This window comes from Hemicordylus capensis, chromosome 9 (genome assembly GCF_027244095.1).
Source record: "Hemicordylus capensis ecotype Gifberg chromosome 9, rHemCap1.1.pri, whole genome shotgun sequence".
In the NCBI taxonomy this organism is placed as follows: domain Eukaryota; kingdom Metazoa; phylum Chordata; class Lepidosauria; order Squamata; family Cordylidae; genus Hemicordylus; species Hemicordylus capensis.
Window position 1 is genome coordinate 4,337,716 of NC_069665.1, and position 27,789 is coordinate 4,365,504.

The following is a 27,789-nucleotide window of genomic DNA, read 5'->3' on the forward strand; positions in this document are numbered from 1 at the left end:
TGCCTCAATTATGCTTTTATTTATGTAAGAAAGTATAAAACAACAGAGAACATATCCAGACACACAATAATATCAACAGCAATTAGACTGCAAAAAGTGCATTTTGGGCATCTGCCAGATAGCATTGTTTTTGTCTCCTGCTTCTCGTGCCAGTTTAAACAGAGCGCTGTGGACATCCTTCCTTCCTGGCCCTGATATAAAAATATCTGTGACTAGGTGCTCCAACCCAAATATTCACAAGTGCTATTGTGCATCTGCAGGACCGCCCCACCCTTTCACCGGATTATTTTAACACTTCCAAGTGTCCTCCTGCAATTTCAGTCTTCTTGTCAAATCAACAGACTCGACACCCAACAACACCCAGTGAAGATAACATACAGCTGATAGAGCAACCAAACCTCTCCTGTCCAAGCATGCTGGGATGCATATTCCTTGCAGTCCTTTCTGGTTGGTCTCAGCACTGTCAATCAACTTGTGCATTTGTACCTTTAAGGCAGAACTCTCCCTCCACCCAACACGCATGTACCTGCACATGTGCTTGCATGGCTCAGAGAGAATCTCATTGCTCCCCACACTTTGCTATGGAAGACTACCTCTCACTCTGAAGACCTTGGCAATAACCTATGATTCCCCAGGCATTCCACTACAGTGCAATTGTCTGCCCACAGGCTGACCACTCTGCTCTGTACCACTCTGCCCCCATTCCCACTTTTGGGGGAAAAACAACACTATCTGCCATATGTTGCAAAGCCTGTTTAACAAAAGATGCTGCTTTTAGTCTGGGGAATGAAAACACGAGAAAGTCAAAGGATGTCCATGGCAAATGCTGTGGTCTTCGAGTTCAATGGAGAGAAGAGCAGACCTTGGATCATTTCCGGAGATGATGCTCTATCATAAATGCAGTATTTGGAATATGCCCACATGGCAGCAAAGACTATGCAGAGAGCACTCCCCAGGACTGCCAAAGAGATGAAATGGGTTCGATACCTCTCCAGGGAAATGGGAGCATGGGATGGTGCCTCTGCTTTATTCTTCTCAGCCTGGTGATGACCTGAAGTTGGCAGAGTACCTGAAATTTTGGGGAACGTCACTCTATTTGCTTCAGTAAACACTGGGCTTTCTGAGGCATTTCCAAGAGCAGCTGTTGAATCATTCACAACACCCCACCTATCTGTAACGTTGATGGGAGAGTTTGTTTTGCTTTCCTCAGAACTGGAGGGTGTGCTGGATTGACCAGTGACATTCAGTCCTGGGGTCACAGTTGTGAGGCTAACAGTTGGCCTGGTTTCTGCAGCAGAGCTTCTCAGAACTGAACCCTGCAGATCAACAGAATTCAGGAGCCTGTCAGATGATGTGGTGGACTTCATGCCGTTTACTGTGGAATCTGCAGTAGACCCAGTGAAAGAAGTGCTGGACAGATGGGATGTTGATTGTGTAGATCCCATGGGCTTCCCAGAATCAAGTCTGCTTGTTGCAGGAGGGCCTGGAGTTGTAGAAGATGCCACCAAATCATTCATAGATTCTGTGACATTCCCTGGGCCTTGACTAACTGGCATGAGACGTTCCCCAAATGTCTTTGGCTCACTGGTGGTATTAGCAACCGTGCTCCCATTCCCAAGAGTTTCAGATGGAAGGGTCATTCCAGTAACAACCACTTTCGACTTGGGGGTGGCTTCTGTAGAAGACTTTTCCATCTCTGGCCCAGCTGTCACAACATTTACTACTGACAAAGTTGTACTTCCAAAGGATGGAGTGGTAAATGTTCCAGCAGGGTGAGGTGGACCCCCAGTTTGAGTTGACAGAGTGACATGTTTGTAAAAGATCGTTGACACTTCTGACACATTTGGAGGTGCATTCTTTTTGTCCAGGTATTCCATGGCTTCCTTCACCCAGTTGTGCTCTGGATTGGCACAGATGCGTAGATGTTTCTTGGTAGTAAATCTGAAAGAGAAAAGGGGTGTGGTGGAGAATTACAATGAAAAAGTTAACCAAGGGGCACAAATGCACCTAAGTCACGCACTTTTAAATCTCATTAAGTTTCAGTGAAATAGATGTAGGTACATGTTTTATTATTTAATTTATTTCTTGTTACTCTGCTTGTGGACCCAAATATGTCCAAAAAGCAGCTTACATAAAAATCAAAATATATTGTCAACAATAAGCAATAAAACAAGTTTAAACAATAAAAACCAAGAACCCAACAAAAATGCCAGCAGTTAACACCAATTCAAAAGCCGACTGGAAAAAACTACAGTCACCTAATGTCTGAAAATGAATAAAGGAGGAGAAAGCTGAGGCTCCCTGGGAACAATCCCCAAAGCCTCAGTGCCACCACCTCCAATGGAAGGGGAGCACAGAGCGGGGCCTCCTTAGATGACCCCGGCATGCAAGGTACTCATGTGGCAAAAGACAGCCCATGATAACACTACCAGTGATTTACAGAATACAATAAGCAAGAGATCAGGCCCCTGTTCTGAGGTGGCTACAATCTATGTTTCAGAAGTAGGTTGAAAGAGACAACAAAGGCAGAGATAAATGGGATGAATGCCAGCAAGTGCATATACAAACTAGGGGTATGCACAAAACTGGTTTGCCTGGTTCGGTTCGAGTCCGGACTGAACTCAAACTGGACGGGACATTTTCGGTTTTGCACACTCCAAACACCCCACAGCTCGGCTTGAATTTGAGCCAATCAGGGGTTTGAAATGTTAAAAAGAAATTGTTTTAAACTCACACCCTGGTTGTTCTGCCACCTTCTTGGGGTGCTTCTGTGATTGCAGGGGGTGTCTCTGAAGCTTTCCCCTCCCACCACTGCCCCCCGGTCTTTTCTGGGCCTGTTTGGTCCATTTCCGGGCCTTTCCAGTCCTCTCCCATCTTGTGGCAGCCATTTTGCAATGTGTGCATATGCAACGGCTTTCAAAATGGCCACCATGAGCTGGGAGAGGGTCAGAAAGGCCCCCAAACAGGCCAAACTGGCCCAGAAAAGACCAGGGAGCGGGGGGAGGGGAAGCTTCAGATACACACACACACACCCCTGGCCGTGGCAGCACCCTCCGGAGGCAGCAGAACGACCCAGGCCTGGCAGTGAGTTAAAAAAAAAAGTTTTAAATCCTGGACTGGCTCCAAGCCAGCTCAGGGGGTTCGGCTCAAGGTCGAGCCGAACTGGGCCCGATACAGCTCAAGGGTGAACCCTTGAACTAGCCCAGTTCCACAGCAAACTGGCTCGACCTCGAGCCGGTTTGCACATCCCTAATACAAACTTTGCTTTCAAGTTGAGGAGGAAGGCTAAGAGAACATAAGAAGCAGCACTGCAGCCCAGCATAGCTGTTTGTAATGGGTGCCAGTGGAGAGAAAGCAGGTAAGGAGCTTCTTACCTGCATTTTAAAGGTACCCCTCCCTGCCCATCAAGTCGGCTCAAACGCTGGCATTCGAGCCGGTCTGGTGGTATAAAAAGGAAATGCCGAACCAGCTCATGCACATCCCTATCGGACATCCTGTTTCCCACAGGGGCGCACAAGCTGCCTCAGCCAAATGGGTGTGCCCAGCTGGGTAGGACTGTAACTGGATAGGACTCATCCCCAACTTAGTTTATGGCCACATGAACTGCCCTATTTAATGTAGACAGTTGGAGGAGCAAAGGGTGCAGGGAGGGGAATAACAGGCAAGAAGAGAAGAGAAGAAAGGTGGGATGGACAGAGATGTGGAGGCTTATGGACTAGGAGATTGTGCTGGGTGTTTTGCCCATTGGAATCAAAGGCGCTTCAAAGTGTTTGACAATGGCTGGACCACAGTTAAAACAAGGCCCATGGCTATTATTTCTTTATTAGTTAGTTATTACATTTCTATACTGCCCCATCCAAATGGCTCTGTGTGAACAGCAGCAAAAACAAAACCCACAAATCGCCCATTTTGAAACAATCAGTACAAAACAACCATTAACAATTAAAACATTTAAAACAGTTTAAAAACCCTGGAAGGCCAGGCCAAACAAGTAGGTCTTAAGGGCTCTCCTGAAGGCCAACAATGAATTCAGACTAAGGATTTCTGCCGGGAGTGCATTCCACAGCCCAGGAGCAGCTACAGAGAAGGCCCGCCTTTGAGTCGCCACCAGACATACCGGTGGTAACTGGAGACGGACCTCCTCAGATGACCTTAAAATGTGGTGGGGATCGTGCAGAAGAAGGTGCTCTCTAAGGTAACTAGGCAGCGCCTTCCACTGGGTGTGCTTTGTTGAGGCTTTTGCGTGCAAGTAAACATCACTCTGCCTCTGCTGGTGTGACAGTCCTATAGGAAAGGGAATGCTCCCCTGCTAGAACTTAAGAGGACAGCTGGTCTAAGAGGAGAGACGATCTTGTGGTAGCAAGCATGAATTGTCCTCTTTGCTAAGTAGGATCTGCCCTGGTTTGCATTGAAATGGGAGACTACATGTGAGTACTATAAGATATTCCCCTTGGGGGATGGGACTGCTCTGGGAAGAGCAGCTGCCTGCTTGCATGCAGAAGGTTCCAAGTTCCCTCCCTGGCAGCATCTCCAAGAGAGGGCTGAGAGAGACTCCTGCCTGCAACTTTGGAGAAGTCGCTGCCAGTCTGTGAAGACAATACCGAGCTAGATGGACCAAGGGTCTGAAGAAGGCAGCTTCCCAGTTACATGTTGATGACCCCAAGTTCAATCCCTGGCAGCATTTCCAGGTAGGCCTGGGAAAGACTCCTGCCCCAAACCATGGAGAGCCACTGCCAATCAGAGTAGAAAATACTGAGCTAGACGGACCAAAGGTCTGACTTGATATGAGTCAGCTTCCTAATACAAGAAAAAGGGTAATCAAATGAGTTGTAATCCAATATTCAGTGATGTCGCAAACTTGGAATAGCAAGAGCAGCAGGTTATTTCCGTGTAAAAAGCCAACGGCTTTGCATCCCTGCTGAGACCCTGGAGGGGGGAAAGTTAAGTACCAGGACGGTGTCTCTGCCCGTCTCTGCGCCCCCACTGGGAACCTAAGGCTGGGAAACCCTTGGGGTAAAGCATCCCACCAAAGCTGGTCTTGGATGAACAACAGAAAGGCACTTACATCACAGCGGCTTTCCCGCATATGGTCTTTTCATATTTTTGCAGATATTTATTGGGAACACGATTTTTGGCAAGTTGGGTGCACTCTGCAGAACAAATCTTGGTTGCAGCAGGACCTAAGGCGAGAAAACAGTACAGCGATTTTAGCTTTCTACATTTTGAACTCTCATCCTCCCAACCTTTCCCCTTCACAGAACCCAAACAATGCCATTTCCCAGTGGATATTGATGTATGCATCTCCTCATGGGTCCCAATCCTCAGCCCAGTGCAACGCACAGTCCTGGTCTCCGGCCGTGTGCCGTGATGGTGGCACCCAACAGGGCCTGGCCAGCCTTCCAGGAAGACCAAGAACAGAGCTACCCAACGGCAGCTCTCCAACTGTTTGGGACTACAACTCCCATCAACCCCAGCCATCATGGCCAATAGTGAGGGATGATGGGAGTTGTAGTCCAGCATCAGCAGGGGCCAAAGTTGTGCTGTCCTGACCTAGGATATAAACATAAGAAGAGCCCTGCTGGATCAGGCCAAAGACGGCCAGTTTGGTGATGTCATCAGGCTCAGCTGGCATGAAGCAGGTAAGGGCAGTGGCCATGAAGGTGGTCTGGCAGGTGCAAGGTGTGTGTCGGGAGGGGGGGACCTTAAATTTTGCCCCAGGATTGCCTCCACCCTTGCTACGTCCTGGCTGCCATCTCTGTATCCCAGCACAGAATTGCAGCTTGACATGCCACTTAAGATGATCTGATAGTAACCATTAAATCATTGCACCTTTCCTTTCCTTCTTTGTTTTTAATGTTCTCATATTTAACACAAACTGTTTCAGGATCCATGGTGGCAGGGAAATGCCCTTTCTGAGTTGCTTCAGTAATCAAGCCTGGGGTGGTCCTTCCATGAGGAGGGGAGCTGGTCTTGTGGTAGCGAGCCTGGGTTGTCCCCTTTGCTAAGCAAGGTCTGCCTTGGTTTGCATTTAGATGGGAGACTGCACATGAGCTCTAAGATACTCCCCTGAGGGGATGGAACCAAAGCTCAATGGAGGAGCATCTGAGGTTCCAGGCTGACTCCCTGACATTTCCAGGTGACCCTGAGAGAGCTGCTGCCAATAGTACCAGTTGCAGGGGAGTAATGGCAGGAGAGAGGGCACGCCCTCAATTCCTGTCTGTGGGCTCCCAGAGGCATCTGGTGGGCCACTGTGCGAAACAGGATGCTCGACTAGATGGGCCTTGGGCCTGATTCAGCAGGGCTGTTCTTATGTTCTTAGCTGCTGCAGAAAATACCGAGCTAGATGGACCCAGGGTCTGACTCAGTAGAAGGCAGCTTCCTCTGTTCCTATGAGGCAAGGTGAGATAGCCACCTCAAGTGGCAGATTACTGTGGTGCCAGCAGGGTGGCAAAATGCCCTTTGCTGCTGCCACTGCCATCAGAGTTGCTTCTTGGGACCAAAATCTGGCCCGTGCCCACTTTCCTCAGTTGGCAAGAAGCAAAAGGAGTGAAAAAGAGGCTGCAAGCAACCTTCCTTTCTTCCTACCCTGACGCCGCTTTCAAAACTGGCTTGAAAGGGGGCTGCCCCCCAGCAGAGTTGTGGGGCAAAGCAGCATTCGATGCCCCACCTCAAGAGCCCTAAGGCCTTGTCCTGCCACCCCAGCCAAGTATTTGTCATATAACTCAACAGCGACTCATTCAAAAGTGAAATTAGTTCATCTTTAATAGAGTGACAACCCTGGCAAATAAAAGTGTGGCAACAAGTTAGAACTCGGAAAGATAATTATTGGTAGAATGAGGCAGACACTTCTAGAACAATCTCAGGCACAGGGCAAGTTCTGGGAAAACAAATGTGAAAGCAAAACTTTTAATAAATACCTCCATTGTGAACATTAGAAAACATCCCGAGCCCTTTGTTTGAGGACCGTGCCTTTGGCACTGAAAGCCTTTCATCATTCCATTGGAGTGGGGGGTTCCAAACTAGGGGGTTTCCGTTAAACTCATGTTTTGCCAGAGTCTCATTCCTGGGGGCCACATTCCTTTATTCTGGAGCAATTGGCAAAGATACCTGTGCTGTTCCTTGTTTGGTTTTGCAGTTGACAGCCGATGGTAGGAAACTTTAGGGCTATTTCAAGAGGGGAAGTCCCACACACTGTCATATTCCTTTATTTACAAAAATGCTGGTTGAGTGCGTATCCTCCAATTGTCCCTTTTACTTCTGATGCATCCTGGTAAAATCATGCTCCCAGTTTGTGCCTTTGGATGGCGCCTTTCCAACATTTTGAAAAGTGACAGGCAGGGCTGTCCCTATGGGGGCGCGGGGCCCCTTAACATTTCGATCTAGTATACATCATATATAAAACATGCACACAAACATAGTAGTAGTACTATCTCCATATTTTCAGGTGGGGAGGAGTTTGTTGAGAGATTGTAGCTATCCAGTAAATTAATGTTGGAGCTGACATTTCAATACCCTCTCCTTACACTGTTAACTTTCCCAACAGCACTTTTCAGTCTAACTTTATGCATATTTACTTGGAAGTAACTCCCACCTAATTGAATGAGACTTGCTCCCAAGTAAGTGTGTCCAGAAGATTGCAGCTTGTAATTCCAATTTATTTCAGCAGGAGGAAGTTAAGCACAAGATTCGCTTTCCCACTAAAATCAATGACACTTGATCCTTAACTTTAGGTGGATTGTGCCCAGAACGATTGAGAGAGTATTTTCAAGGGTTTTGAGCCAGGGAAATTAGTTCAGATAATAGTGAGTATCTATATCCATGGTTCTATATTGCAGAACGGTTTGTGGGATTCTCATGTGATATTAAGCACTAGAACCCAGCAGGGAGAGTCCTCCCCTTTCTCTGGTTAACAGTACCTCTGATACAAGGATAACTCTTGTGCATGGAGTCAGGGCTACCTACGGCTATATTCTGTGGGGATCATTCCAAACCCAACGCTGAAGAGACCAAAATGAAGAGATTAACTGTATGAATACAATAAAAACTGCAAAGGCTACCAATGCAGGAAGGGATGGACAGATTAAAAGGTAACTAAAATGGTTCTCATTTCCTGTATTTTAATCTTTGGCTCAGGATTTAGCATCGTCATTAGAAGTTTATAAAACATTAAGGCAGTTGCATTTCAAATCAGTTTCATGGGATGACCCCTGGTTCCAGTGTTGAAAGAGAGAGAGACATCCCTCTCTCCCCACTTGCTCCACATTGTCAGTGTTAATATTAAGTCAATGTCAGCTACTCAGTTCTGCAGAAATGCCAGGTGTTGCCTTCAGGGGCACTAGGAGAGGGAACGCAAAAGTTGACCACGTGCCAGATCATGCAGAGGGTTGCAGCAAGCGCCAATACAAATCTTTAAATAGCGCCTTACAAAATGAGTTCTCAAAGTGGCTTACATACAAATAAATGAAAATGAAAATAACATAAACATAAACATACTTAAATAAGATGGTTCTCTGCCCCCAAAGGGCTCACAGTCTAAAAAGAAACACAAGGTAAACACCAGCAACCACCACTGGTAGGACGCTGGGCTGGGTGGAAAGGACTGTGCAGTTTCTGCAATGTAGACCCTCACTCCATGCACACACGCATGCGCGCACACACACACACACACACACACACGAGCATTTTTCTAGTGCAGTGTTTGCCAAATTAATATCCAGGATGGCATTTCTGGATTTTGAAGAAGGACGGCTTCACTCATCACTCTACAATCTACCCTCGATCGGCTTCCAGAGACAGCCTAATCAGCATTGTCTTCATTTCCCCTTTGGGGTTCAGGGGTGGGATTGTGCTTCTGTGATTCCTCCTCCACCATCAGCTGTTTCATCAGGGAATTTTGGTGCAGTTGGACTCCCTCTGATGGGACGGGTTTATCGCCCATACACTGGCAGAAGGAGTGTGGGTGGGGGAAAGCCCAAAATTGATGCTGCTGCACAAAGTCTGCCTCCACAAAAACTTGATTTGTCAAGGGATCCATCCACCCCTCTTGCAACGACCTCATCTGCCTTCCATGACACAGCCTGGAAATTACCCTCCTGGTGATGATGAATCATCTCTATCATTAAGAAAGGACCATTCCCCAGTTCATTGGAAGACCAAAGTGCTACTTACTTACTTACTTGATTTTTATACCACCCTTCCAAAATGGCTCAGAGCGGTTTACAATTAAAACCGCTAACAGGAATATGGCAACTGTGCCCATGGCAGTTACTTTTGCTTACAGGACAGCCAAGAGGCATCCTCAATGCAAAGCAGGACACACCACTGGTTGGTTTTATGATGCATACAGCATATTGGAGCTGGAAAAAATTGATGGTGTCCGTGTATGGTTTTGCAGTTGCTCGTGGTCTTGAGCCAGACACAAATTGCCTATTTCTCCGTGACATTGTGAAATATGCAGAATGCTCAACAATTCTTATCTAATTTATCTAGTTGACAGCATGGCAGTGGTGAAAGGTGTGAATGTAGGGGCCTAGGAAGCTACTTTATATCAGGTTAGACCACTGGTCCATCTAGCTCACTACTGGCTACCTGGGACCTCCTGCATGCCAAGCAGATGTTCTACCTCTGAGCTACAGCCCCATCCCCAAAGGTGGCATGCATGGGTCTCCCATCCAGGCACTGACCGCACCAAGACCTGCTTAGCTTCAGAATGGTGGCTATGTCGTGTGCCCTTAGACCAGGGGCTCCCCACCTGTAGTACTCCAGATGGACCTGAACGGCAACACCCTCCTTGTGCCTGGGGGAGATGGGAGTTGTAGTTCAGCAACCGCAGGAGGGCCAGGTTTCCCCACCCCTGCCATAGACCATGCCCTGGGTGGGGGAGTGATCACTATGTGCACATGCAGAGTGGGGGGCTGTGGAGGCACCCAGGCAGGGCTGAACTCACATAAGAGAGCCAGTGTGGTGTAGTGGTTAGAGTGCTGGACTAGGACCGGGGAGACCCAAGTTCAAATCCCCATTCAGCCATGATACGAGCCGGGTGACTCTGGGCCAGTCACTTCTCTCTCAGCCTAACCTACTTCACAGGGTTGTTGTGAGGAGGAACTCAAGTATGTAGAACACCGCTCTGGGCTCCTTGGAGGAAGAGCGGGATATAAAATGTAAATAATAATAAATAATAATAATCTAAAGCAGCTCAGAGCATAGGGTTTGATTGTCCACATCAAGGCTTGGGCTTGTGTGCTCCCTCCTCCCCTTGCACACTCCAGTTTTCTTCCTGGTTTGACTGACGCCTGGTTTGAACACAAGAAGCTGTTAAATACTGCATCAGACTACTGATCTATCCAGTCAGTATTGTCTCTACACTGACTGGCGGTCGCCAGGGACAGCCCTTTGATGAGGCACGGTGAAGCAGATGCCTCCACTGGCAGATTACTAAGGCACCAGCAGGGCATAAGAACATAACGGCCCTGCTGGATCGGGCCCACGGCCTATTTAGTCCTGCACCCAGTTTCCTGCAGTGGCCCACCAGATGCTTCCGGGAGGAGCCCACAGCCAGGAGATGAAGGCTGGCCCCTCTCCTGCTGTCTCCTGTGGAGGCAATCTGCCTCTGAGCCGGGAGGGAACCCATAGTCATCAAAACTAGCAGCCACTCATGCGCCCTGTAACAGGGATTACCAGATGTTGTTGACTACAACTCCCATCATCCTCAGCCAAAGGCTGTTGCAGCCGGGGATGATGAGACTTGTAGTCAATATAATCTGGAAATCCCTGTTACAGGGAACACGGTTAGTCACGCCACCATTGCTCCGACCTGCCTTGGGGACATAGAAAGCTGCCTTGTACTGAGTCAGGCCCTTGGTCCATCTAGCTCAGTACTGCCTACACTCTGACGGGCAGCAGCTCTCCAAGGTTTCAGGCAGGAGTCTCTCCCAGTCCTTCCTAGAGATGCTGTCAGTGATTGAACCTGGGACCCTGGTGGACTAGTGTCAGGACATCCTAAAAATGAATGACAGGGAATGCCCGCTGGAATGCGCTGGTTCCATCCAAATGGTCATGGAATGCATTGAATGGCCATTCGGAAATTCCACGCATTCATTCCATGGCCATTTGGAAGAAAGCAGCGCATTTCAGCGGGCATTCCCTGTCATTCATTCTCGTACATTCCCAAGACGCTACATGACTCTTGACTTCTTGTAACCAACACCTCACCCCCGCCAATGGTTGCTTCTATCTAAGTGAGGGGTGTGGCCATAGAGATAGGCGTGGCCTTGGGGTGTGGCTATGGGGATTGTCATGCAGAGCACCTGCACTTCTGAATTTGTGCCTACGTCGCTGCTGAACAACCCACCCCTGTTCACTGCTACATCTAAGCTATGCAAAACCACATTTTGTCTGCAAACTAGAATCAAAAACTAGGGTTTGAAAGTGGTTTTCAATTCTTTGGTTTGCCCAGTTCGGATATCATGGCTGATTATAATTTGAGCTAGCCAAGAAGGGAGGGAAGGAGTGGGGAGGGAGTCACATGATGAGCCCAACTCTGGACATGAGCAACTGAACTATGGCTGTTGCAAGTGAAACCATGGCTACATTCCCCACCTTAGCCAAAAATGTCCAGGGGGTGGGTGGTTATACCAAATATATATATTTTTAAAATTCAAAACAGGCCCTGATTGCACAACCCCAAGGCTGCTCAAGTTTTGCTCATGCAAAATGGGCCTCCAGTTTTGGCATCTGAAAAGCAAGTCATACAGAGAAGATGACAACTGTGCCAGTGTGAGCGGGGATTGCACAACCCTGCCTTGTTTCTCCTGCTGTGTGCCTCTGATGAGCCATTTCCAAGCAAACAGCCGTTCCTGTCCCTACTAGCAAGCCGAAGCCGGCGTCCGCTGACAGACAATAGCAACTCCCAGGATTCCCAGCAAAGGGCTCTTATGCCCAAGCGCATGACTGAAGCCGCATCATCTATGGCAAACAGGATTAGGTGCTTCTGTGATGTGCCATTTTGGAATGTGTGGTTAAAGTGGGCACTGTTCTCCGACTCCCAGAGGATGAAGACAAACGAGAAATCCTCAGAGAAGTATCACTGCTTAGTTCAAACAACAAAAAATAATTCTGCAAGTTTACAGTATGGTTTGTGCACTTCTCCCCCCCCCACACACACACTTTTCCTTTCCTCTTTCCTTCTTTCCTTTCTCTCCCCCATCTCTCTCTCTCTCTCTCTCTCACACACACACACACACACACACACACACACACACACACACACACACACCAGAAGAGCCTCCTGTCCACAGTAGGGACCCAAATTCTGAGAAGAGTTTGCTACCACTTCTTTCCCATCCCACAACACCCCAAAAGGAAAACAGGTTTTATCCACACTCACAATGGATTTGAGGGTGTCAAGTGGCCATTCTAATCCATGCCAGGGATGGTGAGAAGAGATCCAAGGGCTAGTGCATGCCATGAACATCCAGCTTTTCAACTGGTCCCTGCAGTGGTAGCTTTAACAGCAGCCTGCTCTGCAGCTGTGGGGCGCTAACATTTCTCCCAATGCCACGAAAAGCTTCTACTTCCGGCCGATAAAGCCCCTCTGTTGAAGGCACAACTGCAGAGACTGGTTGAAAACCCTTTATACGGGTTGGAAGCATGAATACATGTACCTCGTGAGCTTACTGAGAATATACACAGAGCAGCATACCTGTGGTATATTCCAAGGGTTTTCAAGCTTGGGTTCCATCACCCTCTTTGGCCACTGTGGCAGGGGATGATGGGAGCTGTAGTCCAACAGCATCTGGGGACTCAAGGCTGGGCGTCTATTCTAAACAGGAAAAGAGGTTGAAGGAAGAGCAGCAGCATTTTCTGTCTTCCAGGCAGGTGTGCTTTATCAAGATTTCTATATTTGACTACTGGGCTGGCCCCAGCTCTCAGCTTCTGGGCTATCAGTTAATCTAAGGCGCACCCTCTTTAAAAGAACAAAGGGCTTCAGCTTCCAGAGTCTTGCATTTTTCCTGCGCCTTAGGAAATACCCTCCTCCCACTCCCTGGGATTACACAAAAGGAGGAGAAAGGGACAGCCAAACTGTTAACTGGGTATATGACACCAGCCTCTCCCACGCTGAGTTATTCCACCTTTCCCTGCAATTCTGAAGAGCTGGGGGCCCAAATATTTTGCAGATTCACCCTCGTGGAATCTGTCCTCCGGCTCAGTCCGATAAGCAGTGAAACCAACTCAGTTTGGCCCTTTTTATGCTGTCCCTGGAGGCCCCATTCACATACTCAGCCCACACAGAATGGATCACCTATCATCATTTATGCATGGCATCACCAATATACACAGCACAAAGCAGCAGAAGTGAAAGTCGAACATCCACACCACACATGCAAAGTGAAACTGGCTTTGGGGTAGCCTGCAGGGCAAAACAAATGAATCACCAGGATGTTGTAGGCAGAATCTACACGGTGGGGAAATGTACCAACCATCCTCCAATGCAGTAATTTTCTTTTCTTGCTACTACTTCCTGAACTTGCAGAGATTTGCTAAGTTGGAGGGTCCCAACCCGTGGAACTCCAGATGTTACAGTAGTGCACTGGAGGGGCAGGGTATAAATATTTTAAATAAATAAAATAAATACTCAACTACAGGGTGACAGGGCCAGCGTGGTGTAGTGGTTAGAGTGCTGGACTAGGACCGGGGAGACCCGAGTTCAAATCCCCATTCAGCCATGAAACTAGCTGGGTGACTCTGGGCCAGTCGCTTCTCTCTCAGCCTAACCTACTTCACAGGGTTGTTGTGAAAGAGAAACTCAAGTATGTAGTACACCGATCTGGGCTCCTTGGAGGAAGAGTGGGATATAAATGTAAATAATAATAATAATAATAATAACAACTACAACTCACATCATCCCTGCTACAATTTATTTAGATGGGAACCCCTGTGCTCAGTCACTAAAACAAGAGCACAGGAAATTTATTTATTTCATTTTTATTTATGTTTTTATTACATTTCTACACTGCCCAAATGTCTGGGCACATCACAATCAAAACAATTCAAAACATCAAATCACTTAACAATTAAAATCATTTAAAACATTAAACATTTAAAAACATTTAAAACCCAGTATTTTTTTTTTAAAGAACCATAGATCTAATTAAAAGCCAGGGTGAATAAATGCATCTTCAGTGCCTTTTTTAAAGTTATCAGAGATGGGGAGGCTCTTATCTCAACAGGGAGCACATTTTGAAGTCCAGGGGCTGCAATGGAGAAGGCCCGTTCCCCGGGAACGGTATCCGCAGACCAACCTCTCCAGATTATCTTAACAGGTGTGGGGCTCGTGACAAAGAAGATGTTCTCTTAAATACCCAGGGACTAAACTGTTTAGGGCTTTTTAGGTAATAACCAGCACTTTGTATTTTGCCTGGAAATGTTTCGGCAGCCAGTCTTTCAACACAGGAGTAATATAGTCTCTCCTAGATGACTCAGAGACCAACCTGGCTGTTGCATTCTGAACCAACTGCAGTTTCCGGACTACATACAAAGGCAGCCCCACATAGAACGCACTGCAGTAATCCAGCCTAGAGGTACCACTGCAGTAATCCAGCATATGTACCACTATTTTGAGATCGTTCATCTCAAGAAATGGACGCAGCTGGCGTATCAGCCAAAGCCAATAAAAAGCACCTCTGGCAACCACCTCAATCTGGGATACCAGGGAGAGGTTCGGATCCAGAAGCACCCCCAGACTGTGTATCTGTTCCTTTCAGGGGAGCATGACCCCATCCAGAACCAGATCAAAATCATCTCCAGAGTTCCGACCCTGCACAATAAGTACCTCCATCTTATCTGGATTCAGCCTCAGTTTGTTATCCAGCCCATTACTGCTTCCAGGCAGGCATTTAGGGAGGTTATGCCTTCTCCCAATGATGACAAATAGATTTGGGTGTCATCATTAGGATAACACCCTGCACCAAATCTCCTGATGATCTCTCCCAACGGTTTCATGTAGATGTTAAACAGCATCTGAGACAATATGGAGCCCTGAGGGACATCACAGGAAAGTCCAGATTTTGAAGAACAACAGTCTCCAAGAGACACCATCTGCCCATGAGGTAGGAGTGGCACCACTGCAAAGCAATGCCTCCCACCCCCAGTCCCCTCAGATGTTCCAGAAGGATACTATGGACAATAGTATTGAAAGATCCAAAAGGACCTACAGAGTCACACTCCTTCTGTCAATTCTCAATTGAAGATCATCCACCAGGCCAACCAACGCAGTCTCCACCCCATAACCTGCCCAGAAGCCAGTTTGAAATGACAGGAAATGACTCTATTGTGCATGCAGAAGGCCTCAGGTTCAATCCCTAGTATCTCCATACAGGGATGGGAAAGACCCTTGCCTAAAACCCTGGAAAGCTGCTGCTAGCCAGTGTCAAGCTAAATGGAGCAGCAGACTGACTCAATAGAAGGAGAGGAGAGCTGGTCTTGTGGTAGCAAGCATGACTTGTCCCCATAGCTAAGCAGGGTCTGCCCTGGTTGCATATGAACTTGATGTGAAGACTTGATGTGTGAGCACTGCAAGATATTCCCCTCAAGGGATGAAGCCGCTCTGGGAAGAGCAGAAGGCTTCATGTTCCCTCCCTGGCAGCATCTCCAAGATCGGGCTGAGAGAGATTCCTGCCTGCAACCTTGGAGAAGCCGCTGCCAGTCTGTGAAGACAATACTGAGCTAGATAGACCAATAGTCTGACTCAAGATATGGCAGTTTCCTATGTTTCCTATGTTTAAGGCAGCTTCTTATGTAAACTCCAATTTCACACATACTTTATTATTAATTAAATAAGAATATTTATATGGCCCTTTTAAACCAAAAGGTTATCAGACCTGCTTACAGAGAAAAATAAATAAGAGGTCCTAAAAGAGCTCACACTCTAGACTGAAACACAAGGTAGACACCAGCAACAGCCACTGGAGGGATGCTGTGCTGGGGCTGGATATGGACAGTTGCTCTCCCCCTGCTAAAAGTCAGAGAGAGACCACTTTCAAAGGTGCCTTTTTTGCCCAATTAGCAGCGGTCTAAAGGAGAATACATTAGAAGACAATGTCCACTTTTTCAGGGCATATATACTGAATAAACATCTCTCATCACTTACTGTAACAATATAGAGGAAGAGGTCCTGCATATAGAATGAGGTGCATGCAGATCTTAGTAGATAGCCCTCCTGCTATCTGTATAGCTGGGGGACACAACAGGATTGCAGAAAAATTGTGTGCATTTTTAAAAACACAACCCTCCGCCTCCCCCCTCAAAAGCCCCCTCCAAAATGACCCAGAGTCCAAGAGCTGTTATGGGGTCCTAGTTGCAGAGAGCGGCACGGAAGTGCAATAGCTACCAGCTGCAAAACCCAAAAGGGCAATAATGAAAATTAGCCTCAGAGGACATGCTTCTTTGGGCAGGCAGCCTCCAAGCCCAATTCCCTTGCACAGGATTCCTTGCCATTCTCAAACTTGTGTCCCCAGATGTTGGAGGACTACAGCTCCCAGCATCCCCTGCCATTCCCCCAAAAGCACAATGAGGCTCCAGATCAGAGATTCTCAAGCTTGAGTCCCCGGATGTTGATGGACTACAACCCTCATCATCCCCTGCCACAATGGCCAAAGGCCATTTCCCAAAAAGCACAATGCGGCTCCAGAGCACCTCAAACCTGGGTCCCTGGACGTGGCTGGACTACAGCTCCCATCATCCCCTGCCACAATGGGGATTTTGTGGCAGGGGGTTATGGCAACTGTAGTTCAGCAACTTCAGAACTACATCTGGACTACACCAGGCTTTAGCTGCCAGGGAGATTTTGCCTCCTCGTCGTCACAGAGATTCTCTGGCCCCAGAGAGACACCGCTGCATTTCCTGCCAGGAAACTCCTCTCTACAGAGAAAAGCAGGAGGCAAGCCTCAAAAGGGTTGCCCCAGAGGAAAGAGAAGGGAATTGGGTCAGGGTGGGAGCAAAACTGTACTTCTCCCTGGTAATGTGGAACTGGCGACGGCTTTCTTCTCTGAGCCGGCACAAAAAGAGCCCCCTCCAAACTTTAAATTAACTCAGCCGTGGCCGGCAGAAGAGCAGAAAATGTCCTTACTCCGCCAAGCCTGAACTTCAGACGCTGCTAAACAAAGCGGTGCCACCTTGCGGGGGGGGCGGGGGGGGCAGCAGGGGGCAGGAAGCAGCTGTGTGGAAAGAGAGACACTGCCTGAGATAGACTGATCCCGATTAAATCACCCGGACTTAATTCCAGGACAAGCCCCAAACCACCACAGAGCTTTGTGGCTTTCCGTGAGGATCAGCAGCCTGCAAAGGCCCCGCAGCAGGAAATCTGGAGTGCATACATTAAAAAGCAAAGTTGCACAACAGTTAAACGAACCCTGGCATTTATTCCACACAACTAAAGGCTAGTCTTACTCACACACGCAGCCTACCTAGTTTGCGGGGCTGGGCATGCTTCCCTTCCCATTCCCGGCTGTGTGCGAGAAAAAGGTAAGGGAGGAGACAGGAAGTGTGACGCTACCCAAATGCCATCTCCAGCTTCTGAACGAGGTGGGAAATATCCTGCCCAGCTGAAGCTTAATGGACGATCACTCTCCCCACCTCCTACCTGGCTTGTAACAAGCACACAATTTAAAACCGAGAGTGCGTAAACGCACACGGTCACGTTAATGGCCAGAAGCATGACACAGAAGCATGCAAACGGTCATGTTAAAAAGCCTACTGCATCTTGCGTTCAGGGAACAGATCCAGCATGGCTGTGCTCCTTCTCCAACAGGCTTCCATCATTGCTTTAGGGTGAAAGGGAGAGAAAAGCTCTTTCCGGACCCATCGCTCAATTCATCCTTACAAAAGAGACCTAACTCGACATTTGCCAACAAACATTTACAAATCAAGGCCTAAATCTGCTGTCTGGTGTCATCTGCTGGTGATCTGAAATAGGAATTGCTTTTGGCTGTAACATCCACATACGAAGCTGCCTTATTGAGTCAGACTGTTGGTCCATCTACCTCAGTATTGTCTTCACAGACTGGCAGCAGCTTCTCCAAGGTTGCAGGCAGGAATCTCTCCCAGCCCTATCTTGGAGATGCTGCCAGGGAGGGAACTTGGAACCTAGGTGCTCTTTCCAGAGCAGCCTCGGCTCATCCCCTATGGGAAATAGCGTACTGTGCTCACACATTTATTTATTTATTTTTACATTTATATCCTGAGCCCAGATATAGAGCCCAGAACAGTGTACATGGTTATGTTTATCCTCACAACAACCCTGTGAGGCAGCTTAGGCTGAGAGATAGGTGACTGGCCCAGAACCGCCCAGTGAGTTTCATGGCTGAATGGAGTCTCCCACTCAAATGCAAACCAGCGTGGACCCTGCTTAGCAAAGGGGGCAATTCATGCTTGCGGCCACAAGACCAGCTCTCCTGCACTTATGTTCGTTTCACACATTACGTAACAATATACCCAGGTTTGCTGTCAACAAACCCAGGTTTACTGAGTGTGCCCTCAATAGAAAGACACAGCCAGTCCCAACGCTCTGGTGGGCGGACGGGTATGATACCTGTATTTGCAAACACCTGCCTGCCGTATGCAGACTTTATGTGATTAGGTGAACACGTTAAGAAATCATGTATGAAAGAGGCCCTTTGTCCCGATTCATGTGAAAAAGAAAACAGGAACACTCAGCCAGGCAGAACTGAAACCATCTTGAGGCTGCACTGTGGTCATCTGGGGTTAACTTTTTAACGAAAGGCGGTATATAAATGCAAAAATAAATAAATAAAATAAATAAAATCTGCCTGGGTGTTCAACCACTCACCCCACAGAGACTATTATTTTGATCAGGCCATAGCAAACCGCAGAGGGGCAATTTGTGGCCACATGGTGAAAATCAACGAGACATGTGTAAGGCACTGGACACAAAGAGCTGAACCCCATACGAATAGGACAGATATTGATATCCCGCTTTTCAACCCAAGTTCCCAAAGCGGTTTACCTAGATATATATAAATAAAAAAAGTAGCTCCCTGTCCCCAAAGGGCTCACAGTCTAAAAAAGAAACATAAGCAAGACCCCAGCAACAGCCACTGGAGGGATGCTGTGCTGGGGATGGAGAGGGCCAGTTGCTCTCCCCCTGCTCAGTCAAGAGAACCGCCACTTTTAAAAGGTGCCTCTTCACGCAGTTAGCAGGCGACCTGCTAACTGAGCAGGTCTCCACTTGGGAGATGCTTCCACATGACGCAGCTCTCCATGAATGCTTCATGCCACTGTTTGGTTGCGGGCTTCAGCTCTTCCAGATGCTTGAGCTCAGCGTTCTTCATTGTGAGGCTCAGAGGCCAGTAGGGATGTGCACAGAACCAGTTCAGAGGCCCTTTATGGGCCTCTGAACTGGTTCAAAGGCAGCGGGGGGTCTCCCTTTAAGAGCGGGGGGAGGGTGTACTTACCCCTCCCACCACTTTCCCCCCGCTGGCATCGGTCCCCCACTGGCCTCTAAGGATGTGCACAGAACCGCAGCGGGGCGGTTCGAGGGAAGCGGGGGTCTCCCTTTAAGAGCGGGAAGGGTAAGTGCACCCTCCCCCCTGCTCTTAAAGGGAGACCCCTGCCACCTTCAAACTGCCCCGCCGCGGTTCCATACACATCCCTAGAGGCCAGTGGCGGCTATCTGGTTGTTTATTGGGTCTATGAAAAGCTTTGGCCGAAGTGGGGACTGCTGTTCCCACCATGCAGTGCTTCACTTTTTCCAGTGCTTGGGTGCTCCTTTAAGGAAAACAGAGCCCTCTTGAGCCCCTGCACCGTCCTGGAAGGCGCACTGAGACTTCTGGGAAGTGTAGCCCTTCCCAGCTAAAGTGTGCCATCAAGTCAATTTAGACTCCTGGCGCCCACAGAGCCCGGTGGTTGTCTTTGGTAGACTACAGGAGGGATTGACCATTGCCATCTCCCGCGCAGTATGAGATGATGCCGTTCAGCATCTTCCTATATCGCTGCTGCCTGATATAGCTGTTTAGTCTGGGAAACATACCAGCAGGGATTCGAACCGGCAACCTTCTGCTTGTTAGTCAAGCATTTCCCCACTGTGCCATTTAAGATGAGGGCCGCTCTGTCTCTTTTCAAGGGCCCTCCCCAGCACTGAGAAGAACTCAGCACAGTGGGGAAGAGCTCCCAAACTGAAGGGTTTATTTTATTTTATTTTATTTATTTGCTGCTTCAAAAAATAGTGGAGATCACTGCTCTACCTGCATATCTTGGCTTAATTTCAAACAATCAGGACAGGCGACAAGGACTTAAAGAGAGGTCCCTCTGAGAGGGTATCTTTCTTTTTATTAGGGCTGCAAGCTTTCAGCAGCCCAACTGGTGCATTTCTCAACAGTAGTTAGCTGATTAATCAGCAAGACCTATTTTTGTGGTGGGGGGAGGGGAAAGGCTAACTGGTGGGGCTGTGGATTAAGGACAGGCTTATTTTCCTGTTGATTCTGGGATGTTCCTCTTATGAGGAATAGAAGCCAAATGGTGGGAGCCGCTTTCCTTTCCGGCGACAGAGGGGGCATTGTTTCCCATTGTTCAGTAGCTCAACAAGACACCTATTCTGAGGGTCTGGGAATCAATCCACACATTTATTTACAGTTACTTGAGAGATCAGCCAACTAATCCGCTACAAGGCGTATGATATGCAGCTAATCTCCTCTTTATCCCATTTTTTAAAACCATCAAAATCTCATGCTTTCCCTCTTGAATTTCTTTCTTGATATTCTATTTGACATCAGTTCTTTTTGCTATGCACAGGCCACCCTGAAATCTGTTTTGTTTGCTGGTCAAAATAGTCAGGACATTAAATTGGAAGCAGCTCGCCCTAACGAGCCGGGGAGGGGACATCCAATTAAACACAGCTGTCTGGTTCCCGGCAGCTCCATTTGCCCCTCTCTTTCCCCCTGCCCTGGAATTAACAAGAGCTGTGCTGCCTGCAGGCTGGCGATTCATCAGGTAGAGCTGGGTGGGCTCTACCACCCAGTAGGGACACCTCAACGGCATCGTTTATGATGATGTCATCCAACCCGATTCAAGATGGCGGACACGTAAACTTTTGAGGGCTAACTTGTGAACTACTTAACTGATTGGAATCAAATTTGCTACCGCTGTTGGGACACATAGGCAGAAGTGCTCTTATCCCTGGACTTCGGGGCCCAAGTCCAGGGCCTCCACAGCCCCTGGGGGCCCCCAAATCCTCTTTAGTCTGTCCTGGGTGGTGTGGTCGCCTGGCCGAGCATGATGATGCTTAATTTGCAGGGGGGGGGCTCCAAAGCCTTTAGGTCCAGGCTCCAAAATTATCTAGGTGCACCTCCTCACATAGGGATGCCCCAATGGTGTAGTTTGTAATGATGTCATCCACCCCAATCCAAGATGGCGGACACATGAACAGTTTAAGTGCAAGAGAGCTAACTTGTGGACCTCAATTTGAACCAAATTCAGTCCCGTTGTAGAGATAGTGAACGGAAAGTATGCAGGTTAGTTCTTCCTAGGACAACTTGTTTTTAACTAGTGTGATCCAACAGGAGCCTCTGAGACAGGACAGGCTTCAACAGTGATCTTCGTTATTTTCCAAGTAATCATGGTTTACCAACTTTGGCACACACACACACTTCAGTGTGGGAGGTATTGTCCACTGTGCTGACCTCTGTATTGTATCATGCTTTTATCAGGGCTGGGAGGGCTATGCTTCCCAGCACTCTGTGCATACCTTCCGAGATGGTGCCGGAGCTCAATCAAGAGTGCTCTGTTTCCATTAAAGGAAAAAGGCAAAGTGCAGCACAGCACAGTGGGAATGGTCACCTCCAGATGGTGCCGGGGGACTGTGCAGAGCATTCCGCTTTGGCCAGAGTTTCACACACATTTACTCAACAATGACAACCCAGAATTCCTGCCAGTCACTACTTTTCCAATGCTCCACCTTGGAGCCCCAGATGTTGTTGGACTACAACCCCCATCATCCCGTGCCACACTGGCCATTGTGGCAATGGATGAGGGGAGTTGGTGGGACCCAGATTTGAGAACCCCTGCCCTAGTGAATTTGTAGCAGAGGCAAGATTTAAACCACGGAGGACTCAAACGGAACTGCTAAACTGCAAAAGCCCTGATCACATTTTATGCTCTGTGACATAGGTTAACCAGAAGGATGGACAGGGAGTCAAAAGCTACTCGCAAGAGCTTTCATTTTCCATCAGGTATGCACAGCTCTCTTTTGCCTCCAGCCAAACAAGTTTTGTAACATCTGCAAAACATGTTTACCAGAAGCAAAAACAGGGGCAACTGTTTTCCACCACTTTCTGAAGCACAATTGTTGGTGATGGGTAGGCAAGCCTTCTCAGCAGTGATCCCGGCCCTCTGGAACTCCCTGCCCCTTGATATGAGTTTCGCTCCCTCCCTGTTTAATTTTAACCAAAAGTTGAAGACTTACACCTTTCAGCAAGCCTTCCCCTAATAATATCCATACTTCTCTCTGACTGTCCTGTTTTAATGACTCTCTTTTATCCTGAGCTTTTATGATTTTAGAAACTATTGTGTTGTATTGTGGTTTTTTAAAAAAAAGAATCTTGTTGTAAGCCACCATGTATCCATCCATACATGAAGAATGGTGGCATATAAATTGCTTAAATAAAAGAAAGAAAGAAAGAAAGAAAGAAAGAAAGAAAGAAAGAAAGAAAGAAAGAAAGAAAGAAAGAAAGAAATGGATTTGAACCCTGGTCTTCCTGGCCAATCAAGTCAATACCTCTGAGCGATATGAATTCATGATGTTCGGGAGAGGGCCCTTCAGCATCTGCAGGGTGTAGGGCTGGGAAAGACCCCTGCCTGAAACCTTGGAGAGCTGCTGCCAGTCTGTGTAGACAATACTGAGCTAGGTGGACCAAGGGCCTGACTCAGTAGACGGCAGCTCCCTACGTCTTTTTCTCAGTCAGAAGAGCTGCTTCATGCATTGCATCTTTATGGGTCCACATAAAATGTCCCACTTGGTACCTGCCACAGGACTCCATGCGCAGACAGTGTGTCTCCCGCCACAGAGGCACATGGAGCTCTCTCTACAAGGAGCTGGACCTGGCTGCGTCCCCCTGTCCAGCGGGCATGCACAGTGATAAGCACATATTCACCCTGGTGTCGGCTTGTGGAAGGGCCTTGAGCGGCCACAGTCAGCCTTCAGCCTGGGTCAGAAGCCAAAGGGGAATGTCTGTGTGGGCCCAGGCCTTCTAGCGTCTTCGTTTGCAGACCCCTTCCCCATGGGATTCACTTTCCAGTTATAGAAGGAAAGCAAGGACCCTCTGTTGGCGATGGGGGAGCCATCGTTCATTTTTCATTTTGATTTGTGCGTCTGTCCCATTCAGGGCCATCCTTAGGGGTGGGCAAACAGAGGGATCGCCCTGAGCGCCCCACCACCACCAGCCCCTCACCAGCGGTGGGGGAGAGGGAGAGATTCCAGCCTGGAATCTCCCTGTACCTGGTGCGGGCGCACCATGGGGCATGGGCTGAATCGGGAGAGGGGAGATTCTAGGCAGGATGTGGCCCCATGTCTCTGCACTGCTGTTTCTCACCAGGATCCTGCAGCACCTTTTCCACTGCCCTGAGCCCTGCAACCTCCGTTCATGTAGAAAGCCTGGATGGGGAGCTTCTAAATTTCTCAAAGGGGTCCCTCAGGTGAGGAGAGCTGAACCCTCTCTCCTGCCTCGCCTCACCTTTTAGCCCCACGCTGTCCCCTGCATTTCCCTCTCAGTTTTGCAATCTATGTACCAGAGCCAGGCTGAGAGAAAAGAACTCCAAGTGACAGGCGGGAGAGGGTTCAGCTCTCCTCACCCACGCACCCTTTAAGACAGGGGTTTGCAAACTTGGGCAAGTCCCCGGATGTTGTTGGACTACAACACCCATCATGGCTGGGGATGATGGGAGTTGTAGTCCAACAACATCCCAGGGACCCAAGTTTGAGAACCTCCACTTTAAAAGGTTAATATCAGACCATCACCCCCAGCTCAACACTGGCCAGATCAGGCCTGCTCAACTTAGCCCACCCCCCAGCTGCTTTTGAACTACTATGCCCATAATCCCCAGCCACAGTGGCCAATGGCCAGGGATGATGGGAGTTGTAGGACAACATGTGCAGGAGGGCCGAAGTTGAGCAGCTCTGCGCCAGATAAATGAGCAAGAAATATGGCCACCCACGGCAAGGCCTCGGTTGACTGTCTGCTTCTGGAGAGGCAAGAGAAAGCGTGCAAGTCACTTTTCTACCCAGTTACTTAATTTGCAAAAAAAAATCACTCCCCACCTTCCACAGTCAAGGAGTGCAAGGCATGACTTGGATTTGTTTATGAAACATTAGCCAAAAGTAAATTAAATATTATAGGATGTCAAAGTATATCAAACTATATATTGGTGTTATGTTGAGCTGATGTGTCCGAACCTTGCAAACTGTCCTCAGAACTAGAGGAGATAAAGTGGCAAACAGATGTAGACACTTGAGGTGGTCCTCGGTGTATCCTAGGGTTGCCACCTCTTTGTCCAGCCCAGCTCCTGTGCTTTCAACAGCAGTCCAACATGCAGAAATCTAGGAGGAGATGCTTCTCCTGACAAGGGATGGGATTCTCCCAGCTAGGTTTCTCCTGCGGAGGCTGGCATCAAAGGCAGAGGAGCAGGGCCAGGGGGGAAAGGTGGCAAACCCCAGTGTAAATATTTGGCCCAGACCAGCTCCACACCTCTGAGAACAACAGGTGGTTTCCCGGGCTTTCTACCAAGTGGATCCTGCTCCTGTGGCAATTCTGTCCGTCTCTGTTGCAATCCTAGGCAGGCAGGCTGACTGGCGAGTAAGTCCCAGTGCATCTGGGAGACTCCCCGGATCGAGCCCCTGGCCACTCTCGCACGCAATGGATCGTGCTCCTGTGGCAATTCTATCCGTCTCTGCTGCAACCCCCAGGCTTACTTAACTCCTCGCAAGTAGGTCCTAGTACCCCCATGAAACTTCCGGATCGAGGCCCCTGGTCACTCTCGCACCCAACGGATCGCGCCCCTGTGGCAACACTCTGTCTTTCTGCACTCTACGCGTGCTTACTCGCGAGTAAGTCCCAGTGCTGCCGAGCGCCCAGGGACTCTTCCGGATCGTGCCCCTGACCACTCTCGCGACTCGCACCAGCGGATCGCGCCCCTACGGCCGTTCTCGGTCTGCCTCTCCCTGCGGCCTCCCCACTCGGGTCTACTCGCGAGTAAGTCCCACCGAGCGCCCCCCCCACACACACCGGCCAGGGGCGCTTCCTTGGGAGGGGGTCCCTTCCACCCGTTGGGTCCCTCCAGAGCAGAGACACGGCGTCGCCCAGCACAGCCCCTACCTCCGCCCGCAGCAGCAGCAGCAGCAGCCCAGTTCAGCGCCACCAGCGATGCCAGCAGCAGCCCCAGCGCCGCGTCTCCGTCCGGCATGATCATCCGTCCACAGCCGCCGCCGCCGCCGCCTCCTGGGCCACTTCATGAGAGAGAGCCGCGCCGGAGCTGCGCCTCTTCTTGCTGCCGCTCTGCCATGCGCCGAGTGGCGGGCGGCGAGCTCCCAGCGGCTCTCGGCTCCCAGAGGACAACGCCGCCGCCTCCGGCCCTCCCTCGCTCCCGCCCCACTTGGCAGGATCCATGCCTGGAAACTCCACTGGCAGCTGCTGGAGCGGGGCTCAACCATCCCAGCCTGGAATTTCCTCGCAGAGGCCGGGTCGAAGGCAAAACTCCACCCGCTCTCCTGCGCTGGCTCCTCGGAAGCGGATCTCCAGACCCAAGCGGGCAAAAGAGGCACCTTTCCAAGCGGAGGTGCACTTCGTTTGAGCAAGGGGGGAGCAACTGGCCCTCTCCATGCCCAGCACAGCATCCCTCCAGGGGCAGTGCTGGACTTCTCTCTCTCCTGTTTCTCTTTAGCCTGTGACTCCTTTGGGACAGGAAACCATCTTCAGGCCCTCTTGGACACACCATTTTGGAATCGCTCTCTGACTCTGGGCACCTTTCAAAGTGGTGGTTCTCTAATATTTAGCAGGGGGAGAGCAACTGGCCCTATTCAGCTGCAGCTCAGCATTTATCCCACATGGCTGTTGCAGGTGACTATCTTATGTTTCCTTTAGATTGTGAGCCGTTTAGGAACTGGGAATCTTCTCTTCTCTTCTCAGAACATAAGAAGAGCCCACAAGACGAAAGGAATGAGGAATGAGGGAAAGCTACAAGATTTGGGGCTTTTTCGTTTAGAAAAAAGGTGGGTAGGTAAGAGGAGACTTGATTGAGGTTTCTAACATTATGCCTGCAATGAAGAAAGCAGAGAGCGAGAGTTTTCTCTGTCTGGTAACTCTAGAGCCATTCCAATGAAAGTGACTGCAGGAAATATAGGACAAACAAAAGGAAGTAATTGCTCATACAGCAAATAATTTGTCTATAGAACGTGTTGACACAGGATGTGGTGGTGGTAGCAGCTATTCGCTCAGATGGTTTCAAAAGGGGGATCGGACACGTTCTTGGAGAACCCGGCTGACACCTGCTACTAGTTTTGATGACCTGATACAATTTAACCAGTCGTGAAGATCTTAATTCCAATTATATGGCTACAACAAAAGTAAAACTTACACTACAGAATCTCCCTTCTATTACCGAAGCCTCATGGTGAGCAGGTCACTCTCACGGTTGTGTCATGTTACTGATATAGCCACCTCCATATATTCTGGTTCAGTTTGTAGTGGTTACGAGTGCTGAGCCAGGGAGACCCCCACTCAGCCGGCGTTAAACTCACTGGATGACTCTAGGCCACTGACTTCTGTCTCGGCCTAACCTACCTCACAGGGTTGTTGTGAGGATAAACATAATCCTGTACGTCACTTTGGGCTCCTTGAAGGAAGAGTGGGATAGATATGTAATAAATAAATAAGATAGATATTGGCGGCACCACTGATACACCGATACATGACCGATCCAGGGGAGGGGAGGCAGGATTCCCCCAAATTATCAAAGCCTCCTCGGGACTCTGCTGCTCGTGCAGCCACACAACCAGTATGGTGGCGGCCTCCCAAAGTGGGATTGGGAGAAGGAAGTCCTCCCACATCCCACAATGCACCGCATGAGCAGCAGAGGGGTAGCCCACGCCAAGGCGGCAGAGCTCCTCTCCCTGGCTGCGCTGTCCTTTGGACTGCAGGGCTGCTGCTCCCGGCAGCCGTTTTCCGAACAGCGGTGCTGCAGGCTACCAAAAAGCAAGGTCGGACGGACTCCTTTCCCCTCCAGCCTCACTTTTTGTCTGGGTAGTGGCAGATCTGTGCGACACAGGTCTGCAGCAGCTGGGTCCGGAGGCCTCCCAGTGGCCCAGACAACACAGGTTGCTTGGGTCAGCTCTGGCCTCCCAAGCTGCTCCTGCCACGAGAACGGCTTCATTTTGTTTACAGACTGAGGTTGAGTCAGTGTCTCCGCAAGGAAAGCACCTGTCAAGCTTCTTTATTGCTGAGCAGACACACCTTAGCTTAGGAAATGAAAGGAACAAGGAAGAAGAGTCCAAAGGTGTTCCGAATGAATGAATGAATCTTGATTTCGATCACAGACCAGAGAAAAGAAGAATGGCGAAATAATATTTACATACTAATACTATTTGAATCTCCGCGTTCCCAGACTGTGGGAAATGCCTATATCAGGCATCAGTGATATAGGAGGAAGATGCTGAAAGGCATCGTCTCATACTGCACGGGAGGAAGCAATGGTCAACCCCTCCTGTATTCTACCAAAGAACCACAGGGC

General features: G+C 49.0%; 1 protein-coding gene across 2 annotated transcripts; it reads right to left on the bottom strand.

The window, feature by feature from the left end:
* On the bottom strand, positions 1 to 25,558 carry CX3CL1 (C-X3-C motif chemokine ligand 1). Of its 2 annotated transcripts, XM_053270404.1 has the most exons (3): positions 25,380 to 25,558; positions 5,066 to 5,180; positions 1 to 1,941 (listed from the first exon to the last, which is right to left on the bottom strand). In XM_053270404.1, the coding sequence occupies exons 1-3, from the start codon at positions 25,471 to 25,473 to the stop codon at positions 804 to 806; spliced, it is 1,347 nt and encodes a 448-aa protein (XP_053126379.1). In that variant the 5' UTR covers positions 25,474 to 25,558; the 3' UTR covers positions 1 to 803. The 2 variants fall into 2 exon arrangements, with proteins under 2 accessions (XP_053126379.1, XP_053126380.1); XM_053270405.1 differs by lacking the exons at positions 5,066 to 5,180; positions 25,380 to 25,558 and adding an exon at positions 2,735 to 2,873.
* Between the last annotated feature and the right edge of the window lie 2,231 nt (positions 25,559 to 27,789).